The sequence below is a fragment of the Scardinius erythrophthalmus genome (genome assembly GCF_964197995.2).
Source record: "Scardinius erythrophthalmus genome assembly, chromosome: 11".
NCBI classification, from domain to species: domain Eukaryota; kingdom Metazoa; phylum Chordata; class Actinopteri; order Cypriniformes; family Leuciscidae; genus Scardinius; species Scardinius erythrophthalmus.
Window position 1 is genome coordinate 7,687,975 of NC_138231.1, and position 18,926 is coordinate 7,706,900.

Sequence of the window (18,926 nt, forward strand, 5' to 3'; positions counted from 1 at the left end):
GTGATTTAAATGTTTCGAATGAATGCATTCTGATGTATAAACTTGTCTTTATAACAACATGCACAGATGAATCATGTGCAAATAAGGACATTAAACAAAATAGGGTTGATTGCATGTTGATTTTTAAGAAAAAACTTGGATGGTTGGATCACTCTGTTAAGCGGTCTAAATGTATTTTTATAAATGTCGTCTGTGGAAGGCGTAGGACCATAAAATGTTCGTTCAATCGTTGTGTTCGGTCCGAGCGATCCTATAGCATGTGTTCCCTGTCGGTCAATGTGTGTTTGCAGGCCATAATAAGTCATCAGCGCGTTCACGTACAACCTAACTTTCCTTCTGAACCGACAAGTGGCACTGACTAAGATCTATATATATATCATCGAAGCCAAGCAGACTCTCATCGTGGAAAACCTGTCATGCAAGAAATATTATTACACACTAAACAAACCGAAAACTTGCTGCATCTAATTCTGTTTTTAAGAATTTGTTTACGTTTGGTATTGTAGTGTCACTAATGGCGCTTTTCCATTACCAGTACCAGCTCAACTCCACTCGACTCAACTCGCCTCGGCTCGCTTTTCGCTCCGTTTTCCATTGCAGATAGTACCTCCACAATAGTACCTGGTCGTCATAGAGACGCCGCAGGAAACTGCCGTGACTTAATCTTCTACGCGAGACACGCGAGACACACCTGCTACCCACACACACAGGACAATGGAGGAAATCGAGTCTATGCTGTTTTTGGATGTTTTTGTTTTTGCTGTTTTTTTATTCAGGATACTCCGCCTGGCGCGTGCAATGATGACGCAGTGAATAGTGACGATTCTCTCTGACCAATCAGCAGTCTGCCGTGTTTTCACGTCACATTTTAGTATCGCCTCAGCTCGCTTAGAACCTCGCCGGAGGTGGTACGAAAAAAAGTACCTGGAAGCAGGTACAGGTACAACTTTTACACAGTGGAAGAATCAAACAAAGTCGAGTCGAGTTGAGCTGGTACTGTGTAGTGGAAAAGCGCCATAACTGTACTATAAGGTTTTCTCACCGGTGAATGACACATGATGTATTGCAGTAATGTTGTCTCCAGTCTTCTTGGCTGTGCTTGTTCACGGCGATTTGCAAGGAGGGTTGGACGTACGCTTTTACTGCTATCAGGCTAAAGTTAGCATTTTCCCACTTTAACCTGGCATGGTGTCTCTAGAGTAAAAACAACACCAATTGTGAAGCCGATGACAGTCTTTCCGATAAAGGGCCTGCTTCACATCAGTATCGGTAATTAATTCCAGATGCAAGTTGTCATCTCTTGTGGATTCATGGCCTTCGTCACACACCCACCCCTCCCATCGCTGAGCGCTCAGTAGGAGTAGAACAGCTGAGCGAAGGAGTCTCCTTTCCGAGTAAATATTTGCTGAGAATGATCAATGCATGACTACATACAACTGTGTATAAACTTCCTGCAAGTACACTTTACACTTAAGAGAAACCAAACCTATAAATAACCCATGAATCAAAACAGAACACAGTATCGGGACTCAATTTATTTGAACATTAAACATAAGCATGAATCTGCCATTCCATAAAGTGCTTATGTTTAATGTTCAAATAAATTGAGTCCCGATACTGTGCTCTGTTTTGAGTGTTTACTCTTTCATTTTCAGTCTGCATTGGTTGAAGGAGTTACCAGATACGAAACAGAGCGGGTAGGTGTAATTTATTACCCCAACAACAGCAATGTCACAAATCATGCTCGGCAAACACTCAACTGCGATGACAGGTGCATTAATAAACGAGAGGACCAAGGTTAGGCCACGGCATTACAGTAGAAGCATTGTAACCGGAGCGATCACGAGGGTGTCGCTCCATTTACTGTCTCCTGAGCTGGAGTAATTTACCTCGCTCCTGAAATCTTCCCACAAGGCCACTGGGCCTGATGAGAACTGCCCCTTCAGCTCAGACTGGCAGTAAATTGAGGGGAGGAAATAGTCCCCAGTTAAATAAAATCCAGTGGTTAAGTGGCAGAAGATTTAAATGCTCTACCGATCACAGAGTGGGAGAGATTTTTTTCCCTTGACACTTGCAATTCAGCCATGAGTCATGGGAAGTTACAAGGATCTCTCCTATAAAACCTTCATCATGGACACACCATGTCATTACAGCTGAAAAAACATAAACCTGTGGTGCAACGGGACAAGGGATAATCAGACAAGAAAATGACACACTCCAGAATCCAGTCAACGTGAAATCATGGACGTCACGTCATGTAAACGCAGTCATAAAACAAGGTGTAGCTGTCCAGATGGTTCTATCCTTTAATGGAAAGGTCACATATACACATCCAATTTATCTTAGTGTCTTTTATAAAAATATCATCAACTGCAAATAAACAATATGTCATCATATGAACAACTAGTCAGTAATCATAATAATTAAAGGTTAACTTTAAATACACAGAACTCGCTTTGTTTTGAGACAGACATCACTTAAAGTAATGAAAACCTACAGTTCAGTGAGTGAGTCTGATTCAGTGAAGGATTCATCAGACTGATTTAAACCAGTTTATGAGTATTTTTGAAGATTCATTAAAAGATGAAAGGTTTAATACTAAGAGACGGGGATTTGAACAAGCCATTAAGGATCATGTGACACTGAAGACTGTAATGCTTTGCCATCACAAGACAGGAATAAATTACATTTTATAATATATTCAAATAGAAAATAGTTATTTTAAACCGTAATATTCCGTAATATACTGTATTTTTAATCAAATAAAATGAATGCTTGGTGTGCATAAGAGACTTGTATTAATCCTAAACTAATTTTGTGTTTAACAGAAGAAAAAGAGTTCCACTTGACAATTTCTTTAACATGATGATGGATTTTGAGAACACAAAAATATTTTTTGGGATTTTGGAAAACCTATGGGACATGTGCAAACTCATAGGTTTGACAGATCCAAAACAGTGTATGTGTGTGTGTGTGTACACATCAGTATCGGGTTCAACTAGTGACAAACACCCACACACCAAGGCCTCTAAATTATGCAGCAGTGCACAGTCCTATTACATCTGCCTTGAGCGGACTTGTACGGTAGGGAAATTTTGTTTGCTGACGCATCCAATTATGCCCGATTAATTCACAATTCATCAGGAAACGATTATTGTTCAGATTGCATCCAAATTATCCTTTCGAAGGCTTGCTTTAGCAAAGTTAACACTCGGTGTGTGACTAAACAGAGAAACTTTGCAAAGAGGTGAAACTCTAGCCTCGTTTAAACTTTCATTACGGCCACACACTGGGGCGATGAGCTACTCCTCCAGTCAATGAATGCAATGACTAAAGAGGGGAATTCAAGCCACACAACGAGGGTGTGCCGGTCGTTCACTTTAAATAGTTTATAAACAAACAACTCGGTTCATAAATGCATCTCAAAACCCAACCATTTTCAACACCTCCTTCCCTGCTTGTCTGTGGAAGCCAGACTGCAGCCGGACTGCTCGTTCCATATGGAAGTGATTTTTTCAAGCAGGATTTCCCCCAAGGTTCACGCCAAGCACTAAACCACCCATCAGAACCAGACAGCATACATTGGACCATCAGATACAGAGCCAACCGCATCCCCACACCTACAAAACCACCCAGAAGTCCCGCAAACCTCATCTGTCCCTGCATCTGCAGCCCGAGACGATGCTCACGTCATGCTTATAACATCTTTACATGTGATTTCAAATTGGGCAGAGCAGGTTTAATAAACAGAAACAGATGAAGTGAAGACATCTGTGCAGGGAGGAGCTGCTTTTCATGTCGAAAGACGCTCTCTGGGGTCAAAATCGCAGTCTAGTTCAATAACCATCTGAGGGGCGGTGCTGTACTTGGAAACTCTCCCCTGCAGAGGTCATCTCCCATACATGCATTGTCTACTTGTTGCAATATTATTGCTCTCGGTAGGTAACGTCCCCCCAGCTCGAGGCCCTGCCGGGGTGGAGAGCTACAACGGAAAGGCCCGGACGACTGCCAAAGAAAGCACTTGCTCCGTTCAGGTATGGCTGTTACAATGCAGAAAGATCTGCTTTTTCAGGCTGGATTTAACATTCAAAAAATGTTAATGGACTAAAACACAAGCTAACACTGTTTATTGGCCTTATGGTGGTCTGCATGGACTAAACGCAGGAAATTAAGGCAGAACTGATTAAAAGGATTGTCGTCCTCATTATAAACTAGCCAATAATAGGCTTTACATCACAGCCTGCCAAAAGCACAATTTGCTACTTGCTATTGCCAGTCGATTGTAGATAGTATCGGAAGTACCTCTGGAGAGAAGTACTTTTTAAAAGTGTAGGCTATACTTTTAAAAACTTGCCTAACACACTAAAACAATTACACTAAACAACTAAAAGCCACAAAACGACTTTCATTTGACAAAAGAAAAGCTCTTTAGTCAGACATTTAGACCTCCAAAACACTTCAAATGTAATGATCAAAAATCACATTTAGTTAGGGCTACAGGATATGGGGAACAATGTAATAGTGATTTTTCTATTAAAATTGTGAAAGCTTCAGGTCTGCTGTTCTTGTCTGTAGGGCTACATAATTTGGTCCAAAATTGTGTGATTATACATCAACATGGCAATAAAATAATAATAATATTATTATATAAAAATGTAAATGTAATAACTACAATAGTAATATTTCATTCTCAATACAAGTTTGGGAAGATGGTTGGTGCATGTTGCATTCCCATATTATAAGCAACCAAGCAAGCACATGGAGAGATGAGCTCATGTGGAGCAGCATTTACTGCGAACCGAGCCGCTCTGAGACACACAAATCATGAGCTGCTCGAGTGTAGAAGAACACATTCTTTTGATTAATCATCCAGCCCTACATATAGTTGTCACTGAAAACAGACAAAAAAAAACAAAAAGTTAGAGCATTTTTCCTTAGTGAGATCCTAAATGCATTTAAGAGGCAAACGAATAGATTCGGGAAGCAGAACATCCTCTCTGAGGCCTGTGGTTCTTCCACGCTAGTCGGGATCATCAGTCATTAGGCATTTCCTGGGCTGTGATTTAGCAGAGCACTTTCAGACAGCGAGTAGCTGACAGGGCCGTCCCCGTTCTCCGTCCCATGAGAGCAGGAGGCCTTTCTGCTGTGGCTGAACTCTCATTCCAGTGTTATCTTAAGGCCAGCACACACACTCACAGGATGGCTCTGCTTATCTCCTCTGTCCAACACAAACAGAGAGCTGACGCTGTGGTCATTTTCCCTCAACCCCTCTCAGCAGCCGAGCTCGGCCCCCATAATTCAGCAGAGATTACGAGCACAGGGTTTTTTTTTACCCATATGCTTTTTAGACTGAATCAGTAGATCTTTTTCAGCACTAATTTAGAATAAAGTGAAATGGATTTTGAATACAATAAATGCATTAAACAGAGCAATACTACAAACTTCTTCTTAGCCAAAAGCATCCTTAACGCAAGACAAAATACTGAATATACAATCATGGAAAAATATCTTGCATGCACAAAACTCTCAAAACTCAAGTGTTTTGTTTTAGTTTTACTAGTAAATACACCCATCTGCTGCTGAACGAGGTCATATAGGATCAACCATGAAAATTACACAATGGCCATTTTCAGTGCAACACGCATTACAACAGTGATACCAGCCGGCATGATACGGCCTGATTGTGCTCTGAGAAACCACATTTCGCACTCAAAAGCACTGAAGTAATAATGCAGACACTGCGCCGTACCATGAACCTTTCAACGAGCTGTAATGATGTCATAGCCACACATTCTTTGATGGACATTCCTCAGTCCAACCAAATGTAAAGCTCTTTTGTCCTGAAGTAAGGACAGAAACACTATACCCACAGATAATATACGATCGCGGTCGTACGGGGAACGTGGATGAACCAGCACAATGGGTAGTGAATCCACACCCTATTTCGACCGAGTGAGATTGTTTAGACTTAATGAGTTTGACCTAGGGCTAGAACTTATTAATCGAATAATCTAACGATAATTTTTTTCTGGTTAATCTATTGTCTATTTACTGAATAGCCAATTAATACTTTGGTTAATTTACCAATAAATAATAACTAAATCTATGTACGAACTTGTACCTAATGATACTATTCATGACAAAAGATAAGGTTTATGCAGTGTAGGCCTATTTAGGAAAGGTGTTTATATGGCTGCGTTCAGTCACTTTACAGCCGCAATTTATGTCTTAAATCCAATTATTTATAAGAAATATTTTGTTCATTCAGGAGATTAAAGTATCTGCTCGAATACGTTCATTCAGCTGTAAGATCAACAACCATCACAACCGCATTCAAATTCCTCCGCTCAAATGCTGCACTTGTTCCGGCGAGAAGACGTACAAGAAGGTGAGATCGTGAGGCGCTGTCAAATATATTTTGAGCGCTGTTATATATTGTTCATCCAAAGCATCACTGAAATATTTAAAAAAATATATTTATCTAAATAAAAAGTTATGATTTATTATTTACTCTTACTGTTATATTTTTCAGTGATTCGATGACATTACAAAGTGAAACTATTACATTTTTCAATTTAAAAAAATCTTTCCATTTTTATAACTTTTAGTGAAATTGTTTGGTAGTCTGGGATGTGTGTGTGTGTGTGTGTGTGTGTGTGTGTGTGTGTGTGTGTGTGTGTGTGTGTGTGTGTGTGTGTGTGTGTGTGTCAAAAAAAGATTTTTTGAAAGACAAAAAAGTTTGAGAACCACTGGATTATGTCGACGCCTTATTCCAGCCCTAGTTTGACGACCACACAGAAAATAAGACTGGTCACTGACAGAGTTGAAAGTGTGGAACATTCCAGAACAATGAAAATGGGCCAATGTGTGCCTCAAACATGGAATTTCTACTTGCTTAGTTTTCCTTAATTATGAGAGAAAAAGGCTTATTCCCATCAACCTTATTTGACATTACGGCTAATCCCACCAACATTCAATTTTACTTTAATTACATTTGGATTACACTTTAATCCAATCTGCATAAAAATATCTCCATCAAGGACATGGCAGCACAGTGAGCGCACAATATTATGAAATCATATATTGAGAATGATATGGCTTACATTGGTAACAGCACCTGTTTATTGTTATTTTTTTTATATAACATTTTTAAAAAATAAATATAATTATAAAATATATATGGTTTTACCATTTGATACATGATTACTGTATCAACCATGTATCAAGCATGGCACCATCACAGTACTTTCTGTAACTGTTGATACTAAAAACCAGTGCAGTAAACAAGAAAAGGCCTCATGAGCGGTCAAGAGAACTTGGACAAGGCGTTCCAGCCTGCTCGCCAACCGAAAGAGAGTTTCACGCTCATGGGAGGACACATGCGTAGTGTAACAACAAAAGATGCATTCCAAAATGTGCAACACGCCACAAAATATTTGGCTAAGCTTTGAGGAACATTTGCACTTTAGAAACAGACTTCAGGCGGGTGTGATGGGTCAGATTTCTCAACACTAAGCATTGCATTCAAAACAATACCATCAGAGATTTTCTCAAATTATATATTGTAAAAAGTATATTCATGCCTAAATTTAGGATATGCATTCAATGAGTCCGGGGAATGTAAAAAGAGAATTAACTGAAATAAAAGAGTCTGTCGGTGGTTGTAAATTGATGAGAGAGCATGTTGGAAAGAACAGCACAAACAAACAAGTCAACAGCTCTGAAAAGCCGTCTGATCCTGTGAGGTCACCTGTGTGTGACCACATACACGCACACAAGAATAGCGGGTCTGCGCACAATGGGTGTTTGTTGGAGGGAACGATGGCCAATCAGGTCAGCCCTGGAGCGGCCACTGACTGACCATCGGGCCTCCCAGGAGATTAATAGAGACTGACAGGCCAAGGCTAGGGCTGGGATCAGACCTCCCATTCACAGGACATCCATCCAGTCTAACGACAGCCATTCAGCACAGTGACAATAAGGCGTTTGTGTGCACAAACCACAGAACCACCTCACAAAAATAACAGGATCAAAGTCACTGGGTGGATGAAGGAAATCTAGGTGCCTTGATCTTGGACTATGTGGATAGGTGATGCATTATATGCAACAAATACTATAAAAACAACACACTGCTTCTGAATTGCTACTTGTAGTCCATTTTATATGCAAAAAGATATGCAAGGCAATAATTCATGTTTTTGACATGCTTTAAAAAAAAAAAAATAGGCCTTTGTGAAATTAACTAATAATTAGCTATGTTTCCATCCACCTATTTGTATGTTAATTTTGGGATATCGCATTTTAAAAAAAAGCACTGGGTGGAAACATCAAAATGTGCATAAATTCCCATAAAATGTGCATGCCCATGAAAATACCTTTGCGCTCAAATGAGGTGGATCATTTTGGACAGAAACACATGTACCGAATAGAGAAGTCAACTCATGTGACTCTAACAGAGAAGTCACAAGAATGTGATTAGATAACTGGACTAACCAGCGGATCAATTTCATTGCACAGCATCCCAAATGTTGATTTGATCATTCTGTAATGCCTGAGCCAAATTCGGTCATCAAAATGGTTGGGTATAACGACCTCCCAGAAATATCTCACACGATTGAATTCCCAAAGACCACACATCCGCTTCTGAACTCAAGATTACATGACAGTGTTTATTGCGTTTCATCTAGACGCTCTGAAACACAAGTCATTTATGATGTACGAATAAAGAGCCACAATGGCTTCCCCGATTTCAGCAACTTTCCTTTTTATTACAGATATTTTGTGCTAATTTCCCAGGAAGTGATGATTTTGTTCTCTTGGGACACATAGGATGGAACCGGTGCTTTATTCGCTAATGTCTTATGCAATTTCCCAATTTTGCTAATTTGCAATTTTGGATGGGAACATAGCTAATAAAATCAAAATGTCAAATTCCATTGTGTTAGAAACACATAAAAATAAAAAAATATATAAAAAAGGTAGGCCTAGTTACAAAGCATTTCATAGATAAAATCAAATTCCTTTTTGCTATATTTTTCCATTATAATCTTATAATGTAAACTTTCCATTAAGAAAAACAAAGTAGTTATATTTCGCTATAATCATTACATTTCGAAAACATGTACAGTATTCATCATTTTGATCTACAAACTGAATTTGTTGTTGAACACCACATTCAAATTAACCATAACTGAAACATTCTAAAAACAATGCAAGTAGTACAGATGTTTTTATATAAACAGTAACTTTAATGTGATTACTGAAAAACTAAAGATTACTCATTTCTAAATCAATTATCAGACTAGCTGCAGCCCTACTTCGTAAAGTTAACACCAATTCTTAGAGATGCACCGATACCGATACCAGTACTCAGGTAATCCAATAATGTGCTCATGTACTATAGCGCTCGTAAAACTACCCCCGATACAACTGCACCCGTTACCACTTTAACGTAACGTTTCACATATCGCGTCTAAAAACGCGTGGAGAGCGCGGCCGCGCCGTATCCGTAAAATGTTTCACCTTCTTTCCACAAGTGCTTGTGCTCCCGTGGCGTCTGTTGTTGCTATGCAACCATGAACATAGGCATGCCTGGAAAAACGAGACTCGCCTACATTTGAAATAACGAATTTGCACACGTGAAAAACGCGATTTGTGAACGACCCCTTATGGCAACCTGACATTAGCCTAACCTCTCGTCAGTTGAGCAGGTAGTCGGGGGAGGAGTAATGTCAGCCGTTTGGAGATATTTTAAGATAAGCGATGATGATAAAAGTAGAGTGGACTGCAAACTATGCTCTGCTAAATTGTAAAGAGAAGGGGTGAGAAATAGCTCCTTTAACACAAGCAATTTGATTATACAAGGCCTATTCACTTTGTTACAGTCAGAGAATGAAAAACATCTGATGAAAATAAAACATTGTTTTATCTATACTCATATTGGTACTTGGTATCGGCAAATACCCAAATGTAAGTACTTGTACTGAAAAAAGTGGTACCAATTCTGATTGTCTGTTGACAACCTCTCACGCTGAACTTGCACAACAGAGCCGATTAGCTGTTTTCAAAGCTCTCCTGCAGGAGGGAGGGTGAAGCACATGTGTGTGTACGAGAGGAATACAGTCGCTGTACGAGGAGGAAAAGCGTGAGAGTGGAATACAATGATTCCGATAGCAACCCCACCCTCTGCACCACGTGAGGCCACTTGTTATGATTCAACACTCAGCCTTTGCACAGGAGCTCAGTCAACGGCTAAAGGTTCAGAGAAAAACACCAGCCAAAACCTGAACCTGTCACAGAACTTCAGAGAATCACAGAGATTTATAAACGCAGATTTCATCATAAAAAATTCTGAATAATAAATTAATGCCAAATTACCTCATAACGGATCAGAACTAGGAAATTGCTAAACATGGGATACTTTAACAACCTCATGAAATAGCTTTCAGTCCATGTCTGTTAGATTTGAGCCTATGTGAAATCCTAAATTGACAAAAAGACAAGTATATATTAATTGTCTTCTAGCAAAATGGACCAAAAACATTTAAACACATTTTAACGCTTTACGTCCTTTCCCATTCATCAATTGTTTGCAAAGAAAATTGATAGAATTTACGTATTTTGAAAGCGTCTTCATCGCTTTCATTCACGGTACAAGTTGTCAAATGTGATGTAATTTAAACTGAATGTTATTTTCTGAACACCCTTTTAATCAAAAACATCTCGCCCTTACTTTCCTGTTTTAACAGGAAACACGCCAACACAGGGGAAAAATCAGCTCTTACCATTTTATGGGAGTTTTTGTGATAAGAGACAGTTCCACAGCAAAAATAAAAGACAGATAAAGCACAGATATTCTTGATGATGTACCCAAAAGTGCATTAAAATCCTCTCAGATTAGGGAACCATGGATTAGGATTTTTAAATTACTGCTGAGGGAAACCTCTTGAGTTTTATACCTACACAATTACAGCGCAGACCGCAGTACATTTCTCTCACAAAAAAAAAAAAAGGAAATCCAGGCTCAGATTGTGCACATTTAAAGGCATGAAAATCACCATGGAGATGATTTCCCAGAGAGCCACACGCTGTTGAGGTGACAAAGCCTCTTCATTTCTAATACAACATTTTCATACCCACCAAAAAGTTACATCTTTTAGCTTGCGCACCTCATTGAACACAAAGACTTGAGTCTCCGATGCCCAGAGAAATCAGAGTTAAGGTTAATTTAATGCAATATGTGATTATAATCCACCAGAAATCTAATGCACAGCTTATTCTGCAAAGAGGTCAAATCACATCTAATGTTCTCTAACATCACTGAGTGTAAAATTATACAAGATGAAGTTTTGCACACAACACTATTTGCCTACAAACGCTACATAGCCACTGCCTCCACTAACAGTCATTTATCAGCAATTGTGCATCATAAACACATTATGCAAACATGCATTGAGACTTAAAAACATAATATCAGATCTAAAGCTCTATATAAAGTCAACAAGTGTAAATGGTTGCCAAATTAGCACTATTATATAGTAAATACATTCAGTTAGATGCTTCAACCATGAGGAAGAGAGAGCGAGTCTGCATACACAAATATTTTCCCACGTCCACAAGTGACACTGAACTATCACCTGCTGGGAACAATCAGGTTAAACTAAGATACTACCATGGGAAAACCTGATTTGATTACTCTTTCACGTCACCTTTACCCTGAGCTACACATTACATGCTGAAAAAATATGCTGACTGTGTCACAATCTGTGTCACAATCTTTAAAGGTAGGCTATACCCTCTAGACACTTATCCATTCTTGATGCACAAATACTAGAGATTGAGGAATGTTGATTTGTTTTATGCTTAATTGTCCAATAAACAACTTCCAGAAATGAAATGTAATAATTACTGCTTTTAAATCAACTAATATCTAAATCATTCGTCATTAGCTTCTGAACAGCCTGCCTTACTTGACTAATACTGTACATTAGGGTTGTCACAGTACAAAAATGCTTTTTCAAATGCATCCACTTTGGAGAGTGTTTTCAAAAAGCTTTGTTTTCGTTAATAAAATGACCAAAACGGAGAGAAAAAGATGCGTTTTCAAACAAAAACGTACTAGTGTGGACAAGGCCTAATAAACAGAAAGCAAAAGAAGAGCCTCTCAATAAAGCACAACAAACAAAAATAACGACTTTATTCCACTTTTCATTTCCTTCTCTCTGGACCTCGAGTTTTTTTTACGTAGTGTAATAGCGTAGCGCGTCTGTGTTTCACGTCACCACGTATCACACATGACCAGCGTCGGCCAATAGTGAGCCTACGTGGTGACGTGCAACACAGAAGCGCTACGCTTAAACACTACGTAAAAAGACTCGAGGTCCAGAGAGAAGGAAATGAAAAGTGGAATAAAGTCGTTATTTTTGTTTGTTTTTGCGCACAAAAAGTATTCTCGTCGCTTTATAAACTTAAGATTGAGCCACTGGAGTCACTTGGACTATAGCCTATTAACAATGTCTTTAATACATTTTCTGGGCCAGCAAGTTATATTGTCCATAAGCCTGTGGAGGAGTGATCCAGCTCTCAGATTTCATCAAAAATATCTTCATTTGTGTTCTGAAGATGAACGAAAGTCTTACGGGGTTGGAACAACATGAGGGTGAGTAATTACTGACAGAATTTTCATTTTTGGGTGAACTAACCCTTTAATTGTACAATGAATCTCTTATTTACATCATGTTTACACTTTGTTGGTTATAATGAAAGGATTTACAAGTGTGCGACTCGCATTGGACAAAACAAAAAACATTTTGCATTTTCAGCGGATTCTGACTAAAGCCCATGTATACTGTTTTTTATGCGTATGCATACAGACGAACATGTAGCCTTTCAAAGTATACTCCACTTGATAGTGTGCAAACGGAGGCGGTTGACTCATGCGCTCTAGAAATGTTCATCTTCGTCCAGTGTTTCAATTTAGTTCACATTTATTTGTATAGCGCTTTTCACCATACATATCATTTGGCAGTGGTGTCTGTGCTATTTTTCCAGAAGTTATCAAATGTCTGTATTCTTTTAAATTAAAGTTACGGCTATCTTGTCAATGCGGGCGTCTGTTGTTTCTGAGGTCTGTGGGAAGCAGGACGAGGACGAGGCAGAGGGCCGTGAGAACGGGGCGAAGCCGGTCGCGTGATTAATAAATGAGCGTCACCTGTGCGCCGCACTGTGTCGGGTTTCTCACGGAGGAGCTTCGGAAGCATAAAAGGAGGAGCGATGACAGTAAAGGAAGAGAGAGGACCAGGCCTGGACTATTTTAAATTGTGTTTTGTTTATGTGTGTGTCTTTTTAGTTTATATGATTAAAGTTGTCAAATGTTCGCCGGTTCCCGCCTGCTTTTTCCCTGATCCTTTAACTTCGTTACACAGTCTTTGGTATTTTGTTGTTGTTCCATCTCTTTAGTTTTATTTTCTCCTGTGAAACAACAGCCTGCCACCTTTTGGGACAACTGATTAGTGCAAAACAAATTCATTGCGCAAAATACGTGCAGCTACAAATCTCGGGCAGAGAGCGTACTATTCTAGAGACGAAAATGAAGTGTTCTGGAATCTAAAGCCAGAGACGTTTGCTTTGCTAGATAATCATTTCCATAATCTTTTGTTTTGTTTTGTTTTGTTTTTTGCCTTTTCAGCCATGGAATGGGCATCTAACACTTGCCAAAACGGTTGTCACAGAGCCAGTCTTAGCCAGTGTGAGACACATGGGAATGGAATCACAAGGCTTTAGTAGGGAGGGGACAGTGAGGGCCATGCAACTGTTTCTGGTGGACATGACAGATGCAAATACAGGAAATGATGGCATGCCTAATTTTGTTCCTCCATTCTCTTAAAAACACTGCGCTGACGGGTGAAAGGCTTGATTTTTATATTTCGGAATCAAATGTGTTACGTTAAACCAATCAGATGCCCTATTACAAACAACTGCCTTATGCATCTTCTCTTAAAGCTCAAATAATCTTATGAAAGATTGTGAAAAATGTCATCTTTTAATCATCTTATCTTGTAACTTTTTAGTTTCATATTAAAAACAATATTCCATTTCCATTTAATATCTTAGTAGGTGCTTCATTAAAAAGCAAATTACAAACGAGCAACATCGCAATGTTTAATAAACAGAGGGAGCTACAGGAAGTAAGCAGACTTCATAAACACTATCCATATTCAAACATGAAAAGTTTTATGTAACAGAAAGATGCCACATGCAAAACCATTCCTACTACAATCCCAGAAAACCAAGATGATAAATGATGCATGTAATAAATGACTAAGCTAGTTAAACTTACACTTGCTTATTTATTAAATGTATAACAACAAGGAACTTTTTAAGTCTGCCCAAAATCTCCAAATTTGAACTGTAAACACACTGCAATCCCAAATGACTGATGTTAAAACTGACAATGAAAGAACAGCAGAGTCCATCCTTGCACTTCTACTCAGGATAGAGGCACCAAATAAATCTTTACATGAATCCAAATGCATACAATTACGCTTCTTCTCTTTTCAAAATGCATATTTTCATGCATGCATCTATGAGCTAATGAGGTGACGTTAAGAGAGATAGACTGATAATCAGAATCTGTCCATTTTAACGTCTGGTCTACTGATTTACGACATCATTTGTCTCTCCAAAAATATACAGTAGCACCAGCAGAACCCTTCAATTATCCCACTGCACATTCTACTGTAAACAACAGTGTTTCACAGGTAAAGTAACCAGCTTATCTAATGAGCTGTTTAGTGTTTACATAAATTACTCCTTACATAACTCATTATCAAGTGAGAAATGCAAAGCATTTTAAATTCCTTAGCCAGCCACAGCCCAAAACAAAAAGATAAAATATTTGCAATCTAATGACTACAATAGAAATTCTCGATAGTAGATATGCACATTGGTGATTTGAAAAAAGAAAAAAAAATCAGTACGGCTGTAAAACAATAGAACTATTAGGTGATCTAGTTACTATACAGTATGCCAGTGAATAAAATGTGACAATAGAAGCAGGCTTGCAAATCGGCTGTCACAATTGGTTGGAGGACTAGACGATTACGTCATCACTGGCTCTTCGGCACTCCCGCTGATCTTAGGAGTTTGTGCTCATGAAGGGGGTGCTTGTAGGGGTTCTCCTATGCACTGTCCACTTCTTCCTAATCACCCTCTAAAGACCAAAACAACCCTAATCTAGGCTTTTATTGTGTCACATCAGCAGGTGCTTCGGGGGCTCAATATCACTTATGCATGAATTATTAAGGGCCAAAGAATATTCTCAGAGCCTATGGGGGTTTCCAGTAAATCAGCAGGAGAGACCCCCGACCTGATGCTTTACCCCCAACCCCCTTCATTCAAAGCATTCATGCAATGCCCGCCTAAAAACACTAATTCCCTACCAAAAGTGGCTTGCAATCCAATGCATCTGCAGGTGCCAAAGTGCATGCATGCACTCAAGAAAACCAATGCTTGTTAAACACCCCATTGATCGCGCGATTGTTTGCATCGAAAACACGCTGATCTAATATGCAAGCAAAAATACTCATGCATGCTCATGCACCAGAATGACAACATGCATGACATTCAATGATGCTTGCGTTTTAAATATCTGAAAACATACACCGTGCAAAATAAATGCACAACCATCGGTGCATTTCAAGTTACATCATTTATATCTAGTTTCTGGTCGCTATGTTATCACATCTACAGACATCCTAAAAAACATTTTTATGTTCATTACATTAACGTACCATCTACAACCTCATGCAACATCATCATCAACATCCCGCACTATTATGCAGCTGGTCTGATCTAATCTGACAGTTTTGCATGCAGCTCTGCTACAAACTGCAAGCACCGATTTTTTCCCTGTAAATGACCGGCTCGTGCACGATAAGAAACGTTGTAACGTACAACGAAAAGGCCAATGCAATGCTAAACAGCAACAGGGACCCAGCTAAAAGTGCTCGCATCTCATTCATACCAAAATATTTGTGTTTACTTCACCTTTATAATAGGCATAACCTGTAATTAACTGACTCAAAAATACACGAAATAAGTCATAATAAACCTAATGTCGAGATTCAGTCGTTCCAGAGCCACTTAGTGATTTAAAAAAAAAAAAAAAAAAAAAAAAGATAATTTATGACAGATCAAGCGCACGTTTCTTCACTATAACAATCTCGCGTGTTGGGGGAATGAATCTCGCGGCACGGACAGCCAGGAGCGCGTGCGGCCTGTGCTCGCTCGCGGCTCCGGGGACTCACCTCAGTCGGTTGGCTGATCTCGAACAGGTCGAGCCGGTTGGCGTTCCAGTGGTTGATGATGTCGGCGAGTTTCCGCCGCTCCTCCTCTCGGCTCCCCGACATGATCAAATCCCGACTAATTCTAGCCAAGCCGGAGAGAGAAAGAATCTGCCTTTTCCCCTCGTCGATTCGGTTTTATCCACTCAAACTGGCTTCTAATCCGACGACCTGAAATAAAAGTAAATCTGTTACACCCAGAATCTGGGCTTTCAAACGCGGTTTCTGTGGTGAGTGTCGCTCTTTCCCGCAGTCGCCGGTTAATGCACCTCAGCTCTATCGTCAACCGCTTCTACTGTTTCCGCGTTCCCTGCTCTCGTTTCGTTTGTCTTATCGCGCTCCGTGCGCGCTCCCTATGGCAAAGCAGTGGGACTGACTGGAGCTGTGCGCGCGCCCCCTATACTCCACACAAAATTCATGAAGGACGCTTACGGATACGCGCATAGCAACAAATAATGAAAGACACATCTCGTGCCAGGCACTTATTCAAAATACTTGATTGTGTTCGCGGATTTCGTTTGATTTAATTGTATAGGCATATTTAAGATTTTCCGACGTGAAAAAATAAAAGATAGATAGATAGATAGATAGATAGATAGATAGATAGATAGATAGATAGATAGATAGATAGATAGATAGATAGATAGATAGATAGATAGATAGATAGATAGATAGATAGATAGATAGATAGATAGATAGATAGATAGATAGATAGATAGATAGATAGATAGATAGATAGATAGAATGTCAGACAGACGATAGATAGATGGATAGTCGGACGGATAGATAGATAGATAGACAGACAGACAGACAGACAGACAGACAGACAGACAGACAGACATACAGACGGATAGATAGATAGATAGATAGATAGATAGATAGATAGATAGATAGATAGATAGATAGATAGATAGATAGATAGATAGATAGATAGATAGATAGATAGATAGATAGATAGATAGATAGATAGATAGATAGATAGATAGATAGATAGAGATGCATTTGGTTGCCACAAGGCTGCTCAGTCAAACAGCATCATTATAGACCTGACATGACCAGCTGTGCACATCTGCAAAGCAATCAGCTCAATGAAGCAGGATGATCCACCATATAAAACTAATTCAATATGAGCCTGTTACATCATCATAGAGCCCTGTTCCTTTGTGCACCCAAAAAGTACTCATTTCAATACAATGCACTGCAATTCCGAAGTTTGCAAAGACCTTTTTAAATCAGTGGGGCTTTCGGTTTTTCAAACCCCTTGGCAATAAGTATTAAACATTATGTAACTCGTCCTGAACCATTTGTACTATGAATGAGACCTGAAATTTTGTGGCTCATCTAAGTGATCTGACTTACCTAAACTCACATTCTTCAGATAATGTGAAATACTTTGGTTAATAAATGAAATGGGTAACATGTTAACAGCACAATGACCCTAAAAAAAAAGGCAGACAAAACCAAGACAAAAAGCATCTCTCATTTACATTTTGTCTGGTCTCAGTTTTCCACTGCTGGAAGATTCTGTCTAGCGCTGCACTTTGGTGGTCTGGAGAGCCAGACATCAATTGTCCATTTGAAGGGCAAATTAAAGAGAAGATAGATTGGCAAATAAATCATCATTTGCTAACTGATATGTGCTTTATGAGTCAGCGTTCTTTGTGGCAGCTTTCTTCACCTCAGTCTTATTTCATATTGACACAGATCCTGGGGCAGAAACTGACAAAGCACAAATGGAAAGATATTATTAAAAGTGCTGCAAGTGATTCTTTTGAACATGAAATATATCTACTACCTGACTAATATCACTGCTGGACTCTGTAAATAATCAGAAACTAATCAGAAATAATAATCTGTAATATTTACGATTCATATGCCCAAGCAACTGTTGCACTAATAATTAATTTCGTAAGAATTATTTTATTTTATTTTACTTCCTCTGTTGCTTTATCATGATCTTACAACCTGTAAATAATTTCCCTGCCTCTATTTTACACGCGGTGATATACAGTGGTGAGGTCATGGGTAACAATAAGTAAATCACAGTGTCTCAAGCTGCAATATCTGTGGTAGAAACAGGAAGCTTGTGAGAGCCAAAGCAGTATGGTTTCCTACAGCGGTCTCTTTTTAACACCGCTTTGATTTTCTCTCCCTACATACACACACACTCACTTTAAAGCTGAAGTTTAAGACTGAACTTTGAACTCAGAAATGTTTTTCTACAGACATCTGAAAGCACTAAGAGGATCTTTATATCTGCAACCTTCTTCTGTGATAAGAATATAATACTGTTCAGAAACGCATACTGAGAGAGTTGCAGTAAAAGCAGAGGAATGTTCACGCTGCAGGGTGGAGGGGAAAGGAAGGTGCAACGAGGGCAACATGGAAACATCCTGCATCCTGATCCCTCCTGCTGAATCTCATATATTATCTCATTACATTCATGTAGGCAATTAAGCATCACTGACATCAGAAAGACAGACAACACTGTATGTTGTCATGCCACGTCTTATAATTGGAAGTTACACACTGCCCGGCCTAAACAAAAAAGTCGCTGTTTGGATTTAAATGCTTACGAGTCTA

The 18,926-nt window shown here is 39.2% G+C and overlaps 1 protein-coding gene across 2 annotated transcripts in view; it reads right to left on the reverse strand.

Annotated features, from left to right (window-relative positions):
- Nucleotides 1-16,648, reverse strand: part of afdna (afadin, adherens junction formation factor a) — a 111,950-nt gene extending 95,302 nt beyond the window's left edge. For both annotated transcript variants that reach the window (XM_081379533.1, XM_081379532.1), the window contains exon 1: nt 16,308-16,648. In XM_081379533.1, coding sequence (XP_081235659.1) covers nt 16,308-16,409 — 102 coding nt within the window. In that variant the 5' untranslated portion in view covers nt 16,410-16,648. The remainder of the gene's footprint in view (nt 1-16,307) is intronic.
- Nucleotides 16,649-18,926: the final 2,278 nt, after the last annotated feature.